The sequence below is a fragment of the Sycon ciliatum genome, chromosome 4 (assembly GCF_964019385.1).
Source record: "Sycon ciliatum chromosome 4, ocSycCili1.1, whole genome shotgun sequence".
Lineage (NCBI taxonomy): Eukaryota > Metazoa > Porifera > Calcarea > Leucosolenida > Sycettidae > Sycon > Sycon ciliatum.
In genome coordinates, this window is record NC_088646.1 from 36749478 (window position 1) to 36770038 (window position 20561).

At 45.9% G+C, this 20561-nt stretch overlaps 1 protein-coding gene across 1 annotated transcript in view; it reads right to left on the reverse strand.

Moving 5' to 3' along the window:
• LOC135813550 (sushi, von Willebrand factor type A, EGF and pentraxin domain-containing protein 1-like) overlaps window positions 1-20561 on the reverse strand; it is a 48288-nt gene that overhangs the window by 1394 nt on the left and 26333 nt on the right. Inside the window, exons 9-12 of the mRNA XM_065326641.1 lie at window positions 17394-17657; window positions 16454-16621; window positions 8819-8986; window positions 4306-4473 (exon numbers count right to left, since the gene is read on the reverse strand). Coding sequence (XP_065182713.1) covers window positions 4306-4473; window positions 8819-8986; window positions 16454-16621; window positions 17394-17657 — 768 coding nt within the window. The remainder of the gene's footprint in view (window positions 1-4305; window positions 4474-8818; window positions 8987-16453; window positions 16622-17393; window positions 17658-20561) is intronic.

Below are 20561 nucleotides of genomic sequence, written 5' to 3' on the forward strand. Positions count from 1 at the left end.
GCTCCTCATCCGAGTCCAAAACTTTCTTTCATTTTAAATTGCGGAGAAGACAGAAAGGGTACGAGTTATGAAGCAACTGCCCACCACTATAGCAAGACAATAAGCAATCAGAAAGTGCTATAACTGGTAGGCACCGGCGGATTATGCCGGCATAATTATTGGCATAATTTGGTGGTTGAAAATTTGGAGCATAATTTGGCATCCTTTCGGAGGTAGGAGCATAGCTACATGATTGTAATACCGTTCTAGTACGTAGGCTACACACTTGTGTACAATGCACCTGATCAGTGCTGGAAGTCTGCATGGTAAAGGGTCCGAGGTCATGCAGATAGTGTTTTCAATGAAAAGCAGGGTAGAAATCATGGCCGAATGAATACATTATTGTATGCTCGAACTCGTCTTCTTCAAAGTTCTTTCTCACGTTGATACAGTACATGTAGCAGAAGATGCGAGTGAATCAGTCTCATCAGGAATCCTGGGGCGGACGAGATAGTGACGGGTAGTCCGCAAAACTCCGCGTACATGTACAGTCATGTACATTATGAATGTTACGAAGTCATGACCTCTGGATTTAAGCAGCCATGACTGTGCACTGCAGGCTATAGATGATTGCTCTAATAATTATTAAAAAACTTGAAGAGGTATTGTTGATGTTGGGTCATGATGGAAGGAGAGGTGAAGCTACAGGAGAGATGAGCTAGATTATTCGCAGGGTGAGGGTGACATCGGTTGGACGGGTATAGCGATCACGAAGACAGTTGAACATGATATTTTTCAAAGGTAACTCAAGCTAATTTGACAATGAAAACATATTTTGAAAAGAAGTCAACTCTTGAATACTGAGAAGAAGTAATGTGTTCTCTTTTCCATGTCGATCTCTAGCATGCAGGGACACCTTGGTATGGGGATACTCATGACTGTAACATTTTGTTGTACTTGTGGCCACTTGCAAGTACCAAGAAAGCACAATTTTCCGAACTTGGAGGCTCCATGGGTACAACAAAGTGAATAATATGTATCCCCGCGTGCCAAAGCATAATACGAGGATTTTGCGAGCACAATGCGAGAATCCATGAAAGCATAATTCCATGATTTCGCCGGAGCATAATCCGCCCGAGCCTAAAAACTGGGCACAAACTCGACCGGCTACTTTTAACTTTTCCATCATTTTCTCACAACAATCGTTGCTATGGGGATAGCGAAAGTTGGTCATGGCTGAGAAAACGAGAAGATCTCATTCTTTGGAAGTTGATTGTACAGAATACCGTAAAGTCGCGGATAAAAGCCGGGCTTATAAGCATATAAGCCGCTTTCTGCATCAGGCTTTAATGCAAACCAGACTTGTATGCAAACCATGGTTATATGCACCACACTTGCGTAGAAGCCAGGCTTCTACGCGCGACACGCGTAGATCTACCAATACGGGTATGGCGGCAGTTTTACTATGCACCGTACATAGCACAATGCACACTTGACCTACCCGATCCGCGTTTGCATAGAAGCCAGGCTTCTACGCGCGACAAGCTTATATGCATTTGACCCGTTTGATTTTCAGGCTTCTATCCGCGATGTGCTTGTATGCAAACCCGGCTTTTATCCGCGACTTTACTGTAGTTGATTGTACAGTGATATATCAGCACAGTGACCTTCAACTGTCACCAAAATTTTTTTGTCTTATCTTGTAGTTCTTTGGCTCCTGATCACGATGGTGTTATTCGTTTTTCTCTGCGATGACTGGAAGTGGGTGAAGACTTGAAAAGAAGGTGCCCAACATTGTCCCGAAGTGCCGAGTGACGTCACGCGGGATCTGACCTCCACGCGTACATTCGTCGTCAAAACGAAGTCCAACATAGATGGGTACGCCGTACTGGCATGAAGGAGAATGCCAAAGAGGCAGAGACCCACGTGCAGCTAAACCATTTTTGTAAACAGCCAAATTAAAATATGAAGCAGCTTAGCTTTCACCTTTTTGACTTCTCCCGCGAGCATCTTAGTTTTATTTTGTGAGAACGGACGTACCGGTACGTCATTAGTGAGGTTTTGCATTCCGAATTTCGGTTCGGCGTTCATCGGTCATTTGTCGAACATCAAAATGCCGAATTTTCGCACCAACGTTTGTTTTGCAAGTCGAAAATGATGTGTTTTCATTTCGTGAGCCCCAGCATCAGCAATGTCCTGTCCCGTGCTCCTTTTCTTGCTGATTCCAACGAACTTTGATCGCCCAAAGAGTCGAGGGCCAAACCTGCCTCCCCAGTCACCTCAGAAAAACCAACTCCATGGCCAAGTCAAATTTTATGCGTATCGCCATAGTCTTTTCAGCCACATAGATGACGGTGAGGATACTCCAGTCCAGGCGAAAGAGAGTAGACAGGCAGTGGAGAGGACTCAGAGGAGCAATCAGAGGTAGCTGACGATGCTGATGTCGCCAAAGACGGAGGCGAAGCGATGCCGAGATAAGAAACCTCTTTGAATAAATCACGCGCTAGCGCTCTTCTACAAGAAAATTCATCCGAAAAATATTTTCGGCAAAGTGAGCTTTTTCCGAACAAACATGCCGAATCTTCGTGTGCATTTTCGACCTCGCTCCCGCGTGCCGAATCTTTTTGCCGAATTTCGGAATGCAAAACCTCACTATTGTTTTGAACTTTTCGTATGAGGAACAACCGTGACGATGATGAGAGCGTGTGCAGAAAACAGTACTCCTCCGGCCGGCGATAACACCAACAACCCGAACCCCAAAGGAACGCAATGTAGCTACGGGAAGCGATTCATCTGACGATGTTGCTGAAGACGCAGATGACTTAGGCAATTCACATACGACATGGCGCTTTACAGTATTTGGAGGGTACGAATTTCCCCGTGTGTCCATGAATTTACGATTTCGATCGCTGCTACCAACCCATGCTACGATGGGTTGGTTGAGTACCCCACCACCACATCCCGCGGAGTAGGCTCTGCTGCTAAAAATGCCAGCATAATGCTGATTGGCACAGCGCCACGCCAACTTGGTGGCTGTAGACCTGTAGACCTGTAGACCTGGTAGTCGGGAGTTCTTCAGAGGATTACTCCAAGACAGTATTCGTATTTGACGAAATTTACATGAAAAAACAGTAATTTAGTCGGTGACAGGAAAAAAACTCCTCATCATAGTGTTAGGCCCACAGGTAATTAGTTCATATTCATTAGTTCATGCATTATTCATTTGGCCTGGGTAGCTACTTGCGCGCCCATGTTTGCCATAGCTACCCAGGCCCTTTATATTGCGTTGCCTCTCTCTTCAACTCTCTCTCGACTCTCACTCGAATGATTGAAGATCTGCCACTAAACTCGATTCGCTCCGTCGGCTGTTGTTTGAATTCAACAATATAATGGACCAGGAGGCGAGGGGGTAGGCTGACAATCCTCGGTTCATACAATAGATTTAACGTTGTTTTTTTACTATCAACTTCAAGCAACCACATGCATACACAAAGTTAACTGTTCCCCTACGGCAAGCACAGTCACACATCCACACTGTACTGCTCCCCTACGGCAAGCACAGTCACACATCCATATTGTACTGTTCCCTTACGGCAAGCACAGTCACACATCCATATTGTACTGTTCCCCCATGGCAAGCATAGTCACACATCCACATTGTACTGTTCCCTTACGGCAAGCACAGTCACACCTCCACACTGTACTGTTCCCCCATGGCAAGCACAGTCACACATCCACATTGTACTGTTCCCCCATGGCAAGCACAGTCACACATCCACACTGTACTGTTCCCCCATGGCAAGCACAGTCACACATCAACACTGTACTGTTCCCCCATGGCAATCACAGTCACACATCCACACTGTACTGTTCCCCCATGGCAAGCACAGTCACACATCCACACTGTACTGTTCCCCCATGGCAAGCACAGTCACACATCCACATTGTACCACATTAGCACACCATGACGCCTCTGGAAGTGAAATCAGTTGTTAAAACCAATAATCTCTGCTAGCTCGCAATTCTAATCGAATATTTTTTTAATTATTGAACTTGAAGTAGTGATTTTTGAAACAAATCAAAGCACTAAAGCAAAGTGCAGCAACCCTGGAAACAGCAATGGTGGAAGGTATACCTTTTTCAGATGGCCAAAGACCGGCATCACTCACATCTTTAGTGGATTCTAAATGTACAAGGGAGAAAGCATGCATGCACTCACAGTGGATGTACGCATTCCTGGCATAGCAAGAGTGACAAATACCGGTCACAGTAAACACATTTCGACTGTCACACGGAGGCTGGAAATCAACTCACGAACCAACTTACATTCACAATGGGGCACTGGGCTTAACGAGCCATCTGCCTGACAGATAGCTCGATTCCCGCTTGGCGGTACTGTAAAAGTATTGCATGTGTATACCACTGCCTCACCATACATGACGTAATGTCTGCTGGTGGTGCCGTTAGCAATTGCCGGCACAGTGCAATTGATTACTAGACAAGCAAACACATCGACACGCAAGCATTATAAAAACAGTTGTGCTAATAACACACGCGCACACACACACACACACACACACACACACACACACACACTACCACTACTACTATTAACAGCATGACTGTCCACATGGGCAAGTGTCCCCCTATGAAAAGGGGACCAGAAAACGGAAGTTGGATTCCAACAAGGACTGCGAATGTCTGGATAGGTCTTGCTGCCAGCTGAAACGGCATTTAGTTGTTAAGGTGGCAGACTACCCAAAAATTGGCTGAAAAATCGAATTTGTAAATTCATATTGAGTGCTACGTCAGTTGAAAGAGCATGAATAGCTGCAAATTCTCTGAAAATTGTGTCCCGATCTGACCGGCCGTTCAAGAGTTATGGCCGAAAATGTGCCCTTGCAAGGAAAGATTTTTTTGTTGCATGCTGTCATTTGTTGGCAGCACTGTATTTGAATGTGAGCAGACCGTGCGCAACTTGTCGTATTATGGAAACACGCGAAAGTGTGCAGAATTTTGCCCCAAGTCCAAAAAATCACGTTAAAAAACCACGTATTGGGCTGCACGGCGGCGGGCGAAGCCCGCCGCCGTGCAGCAGGACTTTTGCCAGCACCCTCGTGACGTTGCAGATATGTGGCTTGATTATTGCAGTTGACGTTGATTTAGTGACTTTGGCAAGTTTGAGTCGTGTCAAGAAGTCAGGTAGGATTCAGTACTAGGCAGTAGTGAAACGTGAGTGGCAGTCTTTGCGGGTTTCTGAGGGCATCCTGGATTTGGTGTGCAGCGCTGTGGAAATGGCTTGCTGTGGAGGTCCCAGCACTGGATGTTGTATCAAAGGTACGACCTCGTAGCACACCCTAAACCTGAAAAATTCAAAAATTGACTTGGGTCTGTGGGAGTCCGCGAGAGAACGCCCACTCGTTCCGTTGTGACAGATTCCAGGGCCACGTTGAGGGGCCCTACCCCACCACCCATGGCTGCTTCTGGACTTGTTTTAGGTTTGGGTCCCGCGCACGGACAGAATGGGCACGAAAATGTGAAAAAAATGTAAATGCATTTGTTTGGCTCCTGGGTGGCTCGCACACCGTGGCACTATGCCGGAAATTTGAGTTTTTCCGGCCTGGAAAGCCTGTTAGTGAGGCGCAAGAACTTGTAAATCATGTCCTGAGGGCCAGCATAGTGGCAGGAGTGTGTGGTCAAAATTTCACTCAAATCCACTGAGAAACGCCAAAGTTACGATCAATTGAATGCCATATGAAATTGATGGGTAGGCTGCCCCCTTAACGCTGTGGGCAGCTGACGGGCATGCGCCCACTGCATGCGACACGAATCGAAACTGCTTCTTTCACTTTCGATGTGGTGTGAACCTTGTTTTTCGCGATGCTTGAACGTTGCCATTCATAAAGCCGGAAAGTGTGGAAAATGTCAAAAAGAAGATCAAACGTAGGGAAGTGCTTTGCCATGGAAATTGGTAGAGAGACTTACGTAGGAAGTTGCCCTTGCTCCCGGCTCTTACGACATGCGGATTATTATACATATTTATTAAGAGGAAAACGTCCCCACTTTCTCTTTCTATCTCCCTTCCTCTCTATCTCTGTATATTTCCATCCTCTTGCTATCTTTCTCTATTTTCTCTATTTGGCCCAGTATCAGCAAAAATGGACCTTAGGCGAGACCAAAATAAAATCGAGATTCCCAGGCAGGACCCATGTGAAATTGGTGCGGGCGGGCGGATTTTATTTTTTATTTCGGTTCCCATGTATATACATGACTATGTGTGCATGCCATGTTGAACTTTTTTGCAGCATTTTCCGGTAATTTGTATTCAATTTTTTTACAGACAACAGGTACGCGGTTTACAAGTTCAATTTTTCTATATTTCGGCCAACGATGGCCCTGATCTGTACATCAGGGAGTCGTACATGCTCGGGTTTGTGTGACTCCATGTCACAGATATACTCACATGATCAGTACTGTACATGTGTGAACTGTTCCCCAAAAAAATTGGCTTTGGCTCAATTTTGGTGCGGGAGGGCCCAGGAATCTCTATTTTTTTGGTCTCGCCTTAAGGTGATTTTTTACAAAATGACTTTTCTGCTTTTGTCATCTATCAATATTGCTTTCTAGTGTTCACATGGTATCGTATTAGACGGAACAAAGCAATAAATATTGATGACACAGAAGCTTCTCAAACAAGTATAGGTACATATCAGAAAATACAACAATTTATCACAGCGTTTTCCACATCGCAATACTAGTACTATGTGTTACAAAAGACAGTGTAATACATCAGCCATCCAGTTTTTGTTGTAAAACAACTCTCGCACAACTTCTGGCATAGAGCATGGATGGCCTTGATCCCCATCACTGCAGACGGCAATGGAAACTGCTTTAGGGTGGCAGACTACCCAAAAATTCGCTGAAAAATCGAATTTGTAAATTCATATTGAGTGCTACGTCAGTTGAAAGAGCATGAATAGCTGCAAATTCTCTGAAAATTGTGTCCCGATCTGACCGGCCGTTCAAGAGTTATGGCCGAAAATGTGCCCTTGCAAGGAAAGATTTTTTTGTTGCATGCTGTCATTTGTTGGCAGCACTGTATTTGAATGTGAGCAGACCGTGCGCAACTTGTCGTATCATGGAAACACGTGAAAGTGTGCAGAAATTTGCTCCAAGTCCAAAAAATCAGGTTTTTGAGCCACATATTGGGCTGCACTTTTGCCAGCACCCTCGTGACGTTGCAGATATGTGGCTTGATTATTGTAGTTGACGTTGATTTAGTGACTTTGGCAAGTTTGAGTCGTGTCAAGAAGTCAGGTAGGATTCAGTACTAGGCAGTAGTAAAACGTGAGTGGTAGTCTTTGCCGGTTTCTGAGGGTATCCTGGATTTGGTGTGCAGCGCTGTGGAAATGGCTTGCTGTGGAGGTCCCAGCACTGGATGTTGTATCAAAGGTACGACCTCGTAGCACGTGCTAAACCTAAAGAAATTCAAAAATTGACTTGGGTCTGTGGGAGTGTGTGAGAGAACGCCCACTCGTTCCGTTGTGACAGATTCCAGGGCCTCGTTGAGGGGCCTACCCCATCACCTATGGCTGCTTCTGGACTTGTTCTAGGTTTGAGTCCCGCGCACGAACAGAATGAGCACGAAAATGTGAAAAAATTGTAAATGCATTTGTTTGGCTCCTGGGTGGCTCGCACACCGTGGCACTATGCCGGAAATTTGAGTTTTTCCGGCCTGGAAAGCCTGTCAGTGAGGCGAAAGAGCTTGTAAATCATGTCCTGAGGGCCAGCATAGTGGCAGGAGTGTGTGGTCAAAATTTCACTCAAATCCACTGAGAAACACCAAAGTTACGGTCAATTGAATGCCATATGAAATTTATGGGTAGGCTGCCCCCTTAACACCATCCCAAGTCTGCTGATAATCCGCAGAAGTCAAGAACAGGAGGGAGGGTGGCTATAACTACACCTTGAGTCCCAGTCTGTGCATCCCACAGGGAATATGACACAGGCACAACATTCTAACACCACACCGTGACTTCATCTCATGCACGATTTAGAGGTAGTCCATCATTGTTCTTCCTGCACCTCATTGAAATTTGAGCTCTGTGGGAAACTTCCAGCATGCGCATCAGTGCGCCTTGATTGCAGCACTGAGGGCAAAGAGTTCATAGCTCATTAATCACAAGTACTGTTCATCTCTTGCCCCGTCCTGGGGTTTTCATGTTCGGCCTCACGGAGTCCCGGGCGCAACATAATGTCACTAGCGGCAGCGCTCTTTCGTCCATACTTGAGTTGATCCAGGACATTTCAGTGCAACTGCCTCTGTTGTCGTCGCCTCACTAGTTTCTCCTCGTTGAGTATTTCCCCCCAGCGGAGTTGTACTAAAATCAGAAGGGCCCTACGAGGATTTCCAGATGTCAGAAAGTACTTTCACCAGCAGAGATCTCCTTTGGCGAAGCGCCTAAACCAAGTTGAATTTTTTTCGTCGCTAAATAAGAATTGGGCGTCGACAAAAAAACATCTCGTGAGGACTGTCGGTGTTCTCTACCAGACGCGATGATTCCTACCTAGGAAGTCCAATGACTTCTGGCAGAGATGGACGGCAGTTGGCCATAGTGAGCGAACGCTCCTACTACACTAGTACAAGTAGGACGATCAAATGCTTTCATTGTCGCAATCAACACATTTTTGTTTAGATGTGCACAGCAAAGCAAGAGTTTTTTTGCGGTGGCAGAAAATGACTTTTTCTGCAAAAATATTTTCACCCGAAGGTCGATTCTTGCTGATACCGGGCCATTTTTTCCCTCTCCACTGCGATTCAACACACAAACTAACTTACATTCACATTTGGGCATTGAGCTTAAAGTGCCGTCTGCTTTACAGATCGCTGGAGTCCTGCTTGGGGGTGCTGTGCCCTTACTGCATGTGTAGACCAATGCTTCACCATACCTGATGTATATGTTGTTCGTAGTGGCATTAGCAATTTCCGGCACAGTGCAATTGATTACTAGACAAGTGAACACATCGACACACAAGCATTATAAAAACAGTTGGGCAAATAACACACACACACACACACACACACACACACACACACACACACACACACACACACACACATATATATACACATACTCACCCCCCCCCCCCACCTTAACACCCACTACTACTATTTAGGGGTGAATCGAACATCGAATTTTGAATACCAACGAACTCTCACACTAACGAACGAACTCGAACGAACATTCTCCATTGTGTATTTCATGGATGTATTTTTTTGAAGACCACACAGACTGTCAGTACAGGCGTTCTTTGTACTTGACTGGCCACAGTTCAGTATTGACGGTGTGATGCTAAACAAACACTGTGATCATGCATGTACATCTACATGTAAGCTAGCTCTATAGAGCCAGAGACCAGAATCACTGAGAAAGTGAGAATGCTCATTGACCGCATGATACACTGCGAGAACAGAAATATGTTTTCATCACGCCAGCCTGCGCTGAATCACAGGGTTTTGCAGCTAGCTTAGCTGCAAAGTCCATCACCATCGTCCGGACGAGAGTTTTCTTCTCATCGCTAGCTCAGGTCGTCAGATCAGGAGAAATGGTACTTCTTGAGGTGGGTACGAAGATTGCTCGTCGTCACTCTGTTGCGTGATAGAACCTTTTTGAAATTGAGAAAAGGACTTCGTGTTTCCCGACCACTTTATCAAATTCCGCTCCAACTCCGGACCGCGATGAAAGGCTCGAAAGTTTTGACATCATTGCAACGAGTGAACGTTTGCTTTCAGGAACAGATGTCACAAGCGACTCGACTCCTTTCACTACGAGTACAAATCAATCTCAAACGGACACACAGAAATATTTCAGGAAAATTTGTTCCGACGCGACAACTCCTTCAACTTGCTTCAAGTGATCAGCAAGGCAGACGCAGTGGATCAGCGTGATCTCCCAACCTCCGCGGCTCCTTCGTGATCTAGTCACAAGCGATCTTTATGCTTGCTTGCTGTGTTCGTTTATCAATCTTGCGAGTTCGTTCGTTCGTTTTCAAATTTTTCAAACGAATATTCAAACTTTCGTTCGTTCATTCACCCCTACGTACTATTAGCAGCATGACTGCTCAGATGGGCAAGTGTCACCCCTATCACAAGGGGACCAGAAAACGGGAGTTGGATTCCAACAAGTATTGCGAATGTCTGGATAGGTCTTGCTGCCAGCTGAAACAGCATTTAGCGGTTAACACTGTGGGCAGCTGAGAGGCATGCGCGCACTGCATGCAATACGAATCGAAATCGCTTCAACCACTTTCGATGTGGTGCGGACCTTGTGTTTCGTGATGCTTGAACATTGCCATTGATAAAGCCGGAAAATGCGAAAAAAATTCAAAACGAAGATCCAACGTAGGAAAGTCCTTTACCACGGAAATTGGTAGAAAGATTTACGTAGGAAGTTGCCCTTGCTCCCGGCTCTTACGACATGTGGATTATTATACGTATTTATTCCCGTAGCTATGCAGAAGACGTTACTTCAGTAACGTCTGGCGCTAGCCAGGGTCCGCACAGCTTTAATTTGGTGTTTGTGTGTTTGTTTGTTTGTTTGTGTCACGGCTGGAGCTATCCCGTATCTGTCCCGTATCTGTCCCGTATCTGTGACTACAAAGGCTCTACAGGATTGTACATAACAGCTGTCCACAATATTTGCGGGCTCCTGTATCTGTCCCGTACCGTACCAATATTCGTCGTGTTATGTATACGACTCCCTGATGTAGAGGGAGATTTGGAAAGAAATAGGGAGACGAGGAGTAAATAAATTAGAAAACACGCCGAATAGGTGATAGGATGCGTCCGCATTAACATACATGTACTTTGGAAGAGAGATCCCGTCGTCTCCAAAATAAGCGTGAACGAGCGATTCAGCGCCGGTCACAGGAAACGTCGTAAGAGGGATCCCGTCGACTCCAGAACCCCCGTGATCGGCAGAGTCCGCCGGTCCCAGGCAACGTCAGGACAGACATCCCGTTGAGTCCAGAACGCCCGTGATCGGCACAGTCTAAGCCGGTCCCAGGAAACGTCAGGACAGACATCCCGTCGAGTCCAGAACGCCCGTAAATCGGCAGAGTCAGAGCCGGTCCCAGTGAACGTCAGGACAGACATCCCGTCGACGCGCAGAAAAACTAAATCTGCAGCCTCTTTTGCCGTCGGACAGGATACGTATTATAGGGGACTGTAAAGTTATGTAATGTTCAAATTTTCACGTGAGCAGCAGGTCACTCGCGTTGATTTTTCGACGTGCAAGCCAAATAACGCGAGCTGAACTTTCGCGTCGCAGACATCCCGTCGACGCGCAGAAAAACTAAATCTGCAGACTCTTTTGCCGTCGGACAGGATACGTATTTTAGGAGACTGCTAAGTTATGTGATGTGCTCCACAGGCAACCACAAATTCGGGGTCGTCATTGGCTCAACAGGTCAATGTACATGTATTACTACAAAAAGGCCAGAAAATAATTTTCGCTGGCGATTTAATTTCGCTGATTTCGCCGCTTAGTACCAACCGGCCAAAGTAAATCGCAGGCCAAAGTTTGTCATATCGGCAAATGATGCATGATTGAGCAATGGATGCATGTGAGAGCAAAAATACCGATCGATTTCAAATTTGACGTGAAATTGCGCGTCACGTCGGTAATAACGTGCATCTTAACCTCTCTAATAGAGAGGTTTCTATTTCTCATCGGCCAAAATTTGTTGATTTACAGTATAAGGAGATAAAAGAAAAGAAGGAGCAAACCAAAAGTAGATGATTATTAGAGAAATAACAATCCGCAATAAATTCTGCAAATACTTTTGCCTCAGTTCTTGGTGGATATACGAACTACAGTCACGGGCGGCAGCACCTTTTTTGGCTCCCGAAAAGCGGCCTTTTTTGTAATTTCCTGGGCTTTAGGCCACCGGAAAAGTCCTTTATTTAGTAATAAAATGGCTAATAAGCCCGCTGCTGAAGTGGACATTGCAGTCCTGATCGACGGGGAGCTGAGGGACCTCATCAGGCAGCGTGGACTGGAAATCCCACGAAAAGCCACCAGACCCGATCTTGTTGCCCTGCTCAGAACATCGCTGGATGAGGACAAAGAAGTAAGTGAACCTACTAGCACGAGCCCCCTGGCTGCTAATGAGGGTGTTGTTGCCAGCCTGTGCTCAGCTCTGTCTGAACTCACTAATGTCGTCCGAGAGTTGAAGACTGAGTTACACGCCATGAGAGAAATAGAAGCTAAATTCAACGATTCTGCCAGAGAGGTGTTGTGCCTGAAGACGGAAGTACGGGAACTTAGGAACGACCTGCATGCCAAAGTTGAGAGGTACGATACGGTGATTCAAACTTTGAACAATGACCCCACTGAACCAAGCTTTACCAAAACCGTATCCTCCACCCCACAACATCGACCCACGTATGCAGAAACTTTGCACCAACAACCAGCATTGCAGCCCAAAAATACTGCCCCTGCAGCTGCCCCAGCTGCCCAAAGGCCACAACGCCAGCCTCCCAAGCCGTACAGGCGACAGGAATCGTCTCGCTGGCTGGCACCCAAGCTTCCAAAGAGCACCACCCGATGTGCACTAACGGGTAAGCCAAGAGTCAAAGTGTTCTACGTTGGCAACGTGGACCCCGAATGTGATGCCAAATCAATTGCAGAGCATTGTCAGGCACAGGATGTACACATCGTGCAGAGTGTTGTGTACACCTCGGAGCGCTTCCGAACAGGGTTTGCCAGGGTCACAGTGCTGGCGTCGGACGCCACCACCGTACAGGACAAAGCATTTTGGCCGGACTCGCTCGGTTTTGCAGTTCGTGAATGGCGCTTTGGTGCTGACGGCACAGCTCCAGCACTCACATAATGCCACACACCACCTACCGGTATTCACAGCCCCTGAACCCGCATGCTCCTGTGTTCACCCCTTCGTCTCCAAATCCCTCAACCCCAGCATTCTACTCTACAATTCATCCATCCAACCGACTAAATGTTGGCCACATAAACATTTGCAGCCTACGACATAAAACCCATGTTATAACTAAGCTAATAGATGAGCACTGCCTAGATCTGCTGGCGGTTACGGAAACGTGGCTCGACTCAAGCATCTCGGACACTGAGGTTTCTGTACCAGGCACAATTCTCTTACGTCGAGACAGGCCGTGCGCTGATGGATGCACTTGCCTATCCTCCTGCACTCCATGTCGTAAAGGAGGCGGGATCTGCATCTTCGTAAAGGAACATGTTAAGGCTAAGCACATCTTGGACCACTCACACTCCAGTCTAGAGTTGATGTGGCTTAGAGCTGGCACAGGCAAAGATAGTACCTTGTTTGGTTGCATATACCGTCCCCCATCCGAGCCGGTAGAGTTTTGGAATCGGCTCGCTACATCCACGGAGCAGCTGGACGGCGAGAATATTGTGTTGCTAGGTGACATAAATGTGGACTTTCTGCGTCAGACGTCCAGTGCGTTCCACCATCTCAAAGACACGTTGCTACTTCCGTGCAGACTGGCCAATAAAGTAACTGAAGCAACAAGAATAACAGGCTCTACCCGTACATCCATTGACTGTATTCTCACAAACATTGATCGAGTTCCGTCAGCCTCTGTCGTGGACTGTGAGTTTTCAGACCATCGCCTCGTCATTACTTCCGTCCCAGTGCCCATCATGGATGCGCGGAGCAATACTACTACCCATCAAACACGCAGAGACTACCGGAACTTCAACGCTCAGCGTTTCTGCGATATGCTGCTGTCCTCCGATCTTCATATCTTTACATCCCGTACCCCAGACCTGATGTTGGACGAGTGGACAGGGAAAGTCAATGCTGTGCTTGATATCATCGCACCGTACGTAACCAGGAAACACAGGAAGTCCCGTCGGAAAAATTGCCCGTTCATGACCTCGCCACTCCTTGCCTTGATTAGAAAGCGCAAATCGGTCTTCAAGAAACTAAAAGCTACTAACTTTCGAGACGAGAGCCTATCTGTACAATTCAAGCGGCTGCGCAACCAGTGCAATAACTTGTATCGACACCTACAGAATCTTTACTTTTCAGACCAGTGCCAGCGGTATGAACGGGAGCCTCGGCAGTTCTGGAAAGCCTTGAATATGATCACAAAGCGTTCCTCTCCGAAGCAAACAGTTACCATCCCACCTGAGCGATTGAACGACTATTTTCACTCGATTGTCACAGATAAGGAAGCGAATTACAAGCTCCCAATGGGACCTGCTAAATCCGACGACCTTACTACGTTTTCAGCCGTTACAGTAGCAGAGGTGAAGCTTCGGATCGGTGACCTCCAAAGTAATAAAGCCCCTGGACCGGACGGCATTCTTCCGTGTCTACTTAAAATATCAAAAGACGTAATTGCTCTATCACTTGCTATCTTATTCAACACTTCCCTCTCGTCTAGTCAATTCCCATCCTTGTTCAAAATTGCAAACATTACACCAATTCTGAAGTCAACTCAAGGCCCCCGCGACTGCCCTTCTAACTACCGCCCAGTGTCTTTAACATCTATCCTAGCCAAGCTCCTGGAGGGGCTTGTGTTTTCTCGTATACATCTTTTTTTTAATGATCGTTGCCCATTCCATGTGGACCAGTTTGGCTTTCGGAAGCACCGTTCTACCGGACAGCTTCTCACCAAGGTTACGAACGACTGGCTTGTCTCGCGCGACGCTGGACTGCATACGGCGGTTGTCTGTATTGATTTGAAAAAAGCGTTCGATATGGTGAAGCATCAACAGCTTCTTCTTGCTCTCGCAGCTGTCGGTATTTCGGGAGTGGCCCTGGCCTGGTTCCGATCATACCTTTGTGCCAGACAACAGCGGGTGGTTACCCACACTGGAACATCTCCGTTGGTGGCAATCACTAGTGGCGTGCCACAGGGCACCATTCTGGGTCCGGTGCTATTTAACATATATGTACGGAAGCTCCCATTGACAGCAGAGGCCTTTTCTTGCAAGCTCCCGATGTTCGCTGACGACATGACGTTGTATGCCAGCAGACGTACACAAGCTGAGGCCGTCGCTACCGTTACTGATTCGTTATCTGCAATTTCTGTGGATCTAGACGAGCTTGGGCTGCGCATTAATACAACAAAGACTGTAACTTTGATGATTTCTAAGTCTTCTCAACCCCTCTCAACTCCAATCGTTTTTAACCAACAGCCTCTGACTCAAGTGTCTAGCACGAGAATCCTGGGAGTCATTGTAGACAGTGATGTTTCTTGGTCTGGTCACATAGACTTTATCGTTAGGAAGACTTGCACGAAAATTGGCGCTCTTCGACGGTGTTTTCGGCAACTAAGTTTGAAGGCAACACGGCAGTTTATCCTCTCGGTTATCCTGCCTGACTTATTATACTGCTGCTCTTGCTTTGCAATGAAGCTATCCGCCAAGGACCGACAGCGACTCTCGTCCGTTTATCGTCGTTCTGTACGCGCTGCTTGTGGCTCGAAACTACAAGAGGACGTCATGCCGCTGTTAGCTAGATTGTCGATCGATCCGTTTGAACATTACCTTATTCGTAGCATTGCTAAATTTATCCATGTTAATCATGTCGTTTTCCCTCTCCCAAATCTGACGGACCTTTTCCCTCAAGTTTCAACCGGCCCTAGGACAACAAGAAGCTCTTTTAATGCTGCTATTGCAATATCTAAATTCCGGACGACTGACGGTGTCAATTCCTTTTCAAATCGTGCTGCCCTGTTCTTTAATTCTTTGCCTGTGGAGTGGCGCACCCAGCACCGCACTACATTTGCTAAGCACCTTCAGACCATGCTAAAAGACGCAGCGTCTTTTCAGAAGTATTTTGATCTTCTTTTCAGCAAACTCCCTCATTGATCTGCACCGCCTGTATTGTATAACTGTGTTTACTGCGTTCCTAGTTTAAATTCGTTTTTAAAAACATCTCTTTAATTCTTGCACTATCCCATTATGACCATGCTTAAAGACGCAGCGTCTTTTCAGAAGTATTTAGATCTTCTTTTCAGCAAACGGCCTCATTCATCTGCATCGCTTGTATTGTATACCTGTGTTTACTGCTTACTGCTTACTGCTGCTTTATTGTTCCAAGTATCAGTTTAGTTTAGTTTAAATATCTCCTATTATTATTATTTTATTTTTTTTCCTCACCCCACACCCCTCTACCCTGTTATCGGCCCTCTTAAGAGTTGTGTTCATCACTGTTGAGGCTTCCGATGGAAAATAAAAGAATACTACTACTACTACTAGTTCTTATAACATGTACGATGAGCTAGGCAAAAAAGCATAAAAGCATAGCGTAGGGCCCTGAGCTTCCAAGCTCTCTCGTTAAGAGGAAAACGTCCCCACTTTCTCCTTCTAGCTCTCTTTCTCTTTATAACTTTATCTTTCCACCTTCTTGCTATCTTTCTCTATTTCTCCCTCTCCACTGCAAAGCAACACACAAACTAACTTACATTCACATTTGGGCATTGCACTAAAAGTGCCGTCTGCTTGACAGATTGCTCGAGTCTCGCTTGGTGGTGCTGTGCCCTTACTGCATGTGTAGACCAGTGCTTCACCATACATGATGTATGTGTTGTTCGTAGTGCCGTTAGCAATATCCGGCACAGTGCAATTGTATACTGGAGAAGTAAACACATCGACACAGAATCATTATAAAAACAGTTTAATTAACACACACACACACACACTGTCACACAGTGTATGAGTGTGCGTGTGTGTGTGGGTGTGTGTGGGTGTGTGTGTGGGTGTACATGTGCGATGGGGGGGGGGGGGGGTATGCGACCTCCCCCCCCCCCCCCCTCACACACCTCAGACCTCAGACATGCCCATCGCGGAAGCAATGATAGCGAACAGCTATGTTAGACATAGCAACTTGTGCTGGGATTACACCATTCAACAGCTTGCAAGGCTGATGAATTGACCGCCACTATTTTTAGCCTGGTATCCACCACACAGCTGTTTGAAGTGACTTTTTCTGGTCAGTGAATCCCTATTTTTCGTTTTTCCATTTTTTTCCTACACACACCACACCACATACTCCGGCATACACTGGCTGTTGGTAACCACCCAGGAGAATGTAAGAAAAGTCAGGAAGAGTCCGAGAAAGAGAAGAAAGACGTGTGCGACCATAATCGTCGGGAATTGAACCCGCAACCCCTCGATTGGAAATCGACTGCACATACCACGCACACACACACGCACACACACACACACACACACACACACACACACACACACATACGCATCCCCCCTTCACACACACTCGTATCCCCCTACACACACGCATACCCCCCCCCCCCCCCACGACACACACAGACACAAACACACACACACACACACAGAGAAAATATCCCAAGAGTTTGAGAAAGAGAGAGAGGTTGGAGAACTCACCAATATATGGATTTCTGGTAGACACAATTGACTGATTGGTGATATAAGGAGGAGACCAAGGACCGATATCAAGAGTGCTAGAGTTGATCCGGGATCTGAAATGGATTCCTTTTTGTCTAAGGTTCATCACAATCAGGATCGGTCTTTGATCTACAACCGTAAAGTTGGGTGTCTTATACCAAAGATTCCGCGCGTAGTCAAACACGTGAACATCTATTTTAGTCAGGTCCAGAAATAGTGGTAAAACATTGTGTTGCATCACATCTATGACAGAAGAGAGGGAAAGCGGAGCACATACACGCACAACAACAAAATTGAGAAGTAAAACCATCCCAAGATTCCAAGTGCAAAGTATAATTGTATAATTTATTTAAACAAACCGCGAGGAGACAATAATAATAATTTTGATAACCGCAATCAATAAAATCAGCTGAACCGACATTTGTGTACTTTATTCATGCAATGAAAAAACAGTGGAGACGATGTGCAATAAAACGATGAAAATATGAAGAAATGGTGTAGTGAAAAATATGGATTCAAACAAGTTTTCGTACAAAACTCATCAGGAATCGTCGTTGTACTAAAGGACACTGAAACAAAATTGAACTATTATAGAAAGTCTAAGTTAGAGAAATAACACTAAGAACAACAGTAGTGAAATTTACAAGTGTGAATTTTAACAATCAATCCGAGAGCAATAACGAATGCGTGTGCTAACAATAAACTTTCCAATGGAAAAATGAACAAACAAGAGAAAGAAAGAAGGAAGGACAAAGTGATAACACATAACAGCAGTACATTTCACCTGGGCCATTAATGGCCAAGCTTGGCCGCACCAAACACGACACGTTACTTGAACAATTTCAACCCAATTATACTATCTTTCTGTACACACAAATTAGGCTTATACAGACGCTGATAGAGAGCTTCCAACACTTTAAACTGTAGTCCATAACCATGACGACCACGGCACAATACAGTGAACGAAGAGTCGGAATACGAATTGCAACAATCAGGACTAGCTAGCAGATGAGTGTACACTGAAGCTGTGGAACATTGCGAGGTAATTAGGGGGCCAATGGATGTATCTAAAGAGGGTGACCAGTGAAAGAAACTGGCGTCTAAAAAGTGAAGGGATTGAATATGGCATAGCTTATTTTGATTTTCTTTAGTTTCAAATTTATTTATCAAAGGCTGTGTTACTAGACTTTAAAATGGATCTACACACTCTAGCTTGAAGTACATCAAGGCTAGCTAGGTGCTCAGCACTTAATCTATAAGTCCACACTGGAATGGTGTATTCAGTTTCAGGGCGAACTTACCTCTTATAGAGGAGGGTGATATTATAGTGATGTAAATGACGGCCCATATAGCAGAGTAGGTTTACTCTTTGCTGGAACTTTCTGAAAACGGTTGCAAAATGACTATGAAACTTTAGGTCGGGGGTTTAGCTCTACACCAAGGTGAACTACAGAACGGTGAGGTGACGAATAGATAGGAATATTGTCCATACGGGTTGGTGATGGTGTTGGGAGTTGGTAGTTGCAGAGGGAAGAAGTCTTTTCCGGAGAGAACTCACCATGGACGCTCCTGGCCCATCGCTGGCAACTGCTGAGCTCCTGCTGGTTGTTACACCAATTCTCATTGAGGGATAATGCCCGATGATGAGCATACAGAAGAGTCACATCGTCTGCACACAGAAAGTGGCTACTATGGTGGAGACTATCAGGGAGGGTGTTAATATACAGTAGAAAGAGTGGAGGGGGCAAGGTGCGATCCATGCGGAACTCCGCTGGTGACGAATGAGTCGCGGAGATCGTCTGCTATATCTTCACTTGTAGCTTTCTGCGGTTTAAAAATCTCTGGGACCATTTAACTGTGGAGTGATCCATGCATCTTTCTAGACATTTGATGAGTGTTGGGTGATGGACCTTATCAAAGGCTTTCCCGAAATCTAGGAAAACCCAGTCAAACTTTCCACCGGTGTCTGAGATATCAGCAATCCGGTGACTCAGGGTACGAGCTGGTCGGTTGTCGACCTTTTGAGGGATATATGCAAATTGACTCGCCACAATCAATTGATGTTGATTGATATACTCGTTGAGGCTAGACGCCGAGCGAAACTCGAAGAGGCGACGAATCGGGTGCAAGAGCGATATAGGTTGATAGTTAGTGGGCGATGCCGTACTGCCTTTGCCTTTGTACAAGGGGCTGACCGTAGCCAGCTTCCATTCAGTCGGAAAGGTGGATGCTGATAAGCTTTTGTTGAACATAAAAGACAGTGATTCACACAACAGATGCACCATACTTCGTAGAACTGGGGTTAGATAGTTAGCTGACTGAGTAGACTTTCGAGAGAACGGATGAGTCAGATCATAGTGGACCTGTCCTGGACTAAACCTGTGGAAGTGAAACAAGTTGGAGTTAGTTGCTTGCGTTGTTTAAGTAGCGACATTCATTTCTTCTCAATGAGCCCATAGACACAAGCGCTCGCTGGAAGAGAACTGAGTCACAAAGTCTAACATTTTATCGACCAATTCATTTTCGTTTTTGAAGAAACGTTATGGCGAACCAGTTTGAGAAGTCTGTGAAAAGATGCGCATACAAATGGGTGGCAAGGTAACCATCGTTAAACTTTCTGCACGTTATCATGCCAAAATTACAAAAAAACGTTAAACTTTTTGGTCGTTAAACTTTCCGGAAATACAGTAGTTGCAGGGTCGAGCGGGTGATTTGCACAGAGGTGATTTCAGCAAGAATCAAGGCTCCTGGTGCAATGGTGGGATGTCGATGATATTCATGAACACACTTGCTATCTGTCGGTGAGGAGTGTCAGCAAGAGTACATAATCCCCAGAGTGTGCCACGCCTGATCAAGCTCTGCATAGGGTCATGGTCGAGTGTAGTCGGATCTTCTGATGTCAAGCATACACTTCACACCAGCGTAAGACCAGTCTCGAGGCAGGGTACCGACGTTTTTGATTGGAGACTCCCGGGTTTCCCTCAGATGTATACGGTTTTATCACGCAAAAATTCGATTACGCTCGACCAAGTCCGTATGGGGGGTTCTTGAGTTATGAATGTAGTATGCACATATGCGTATGCGAAAAGGGGAAATGCAGACAATCAGGATCAACACGTGGCTTTTAGCCGTAGTTCGCATGCGCTG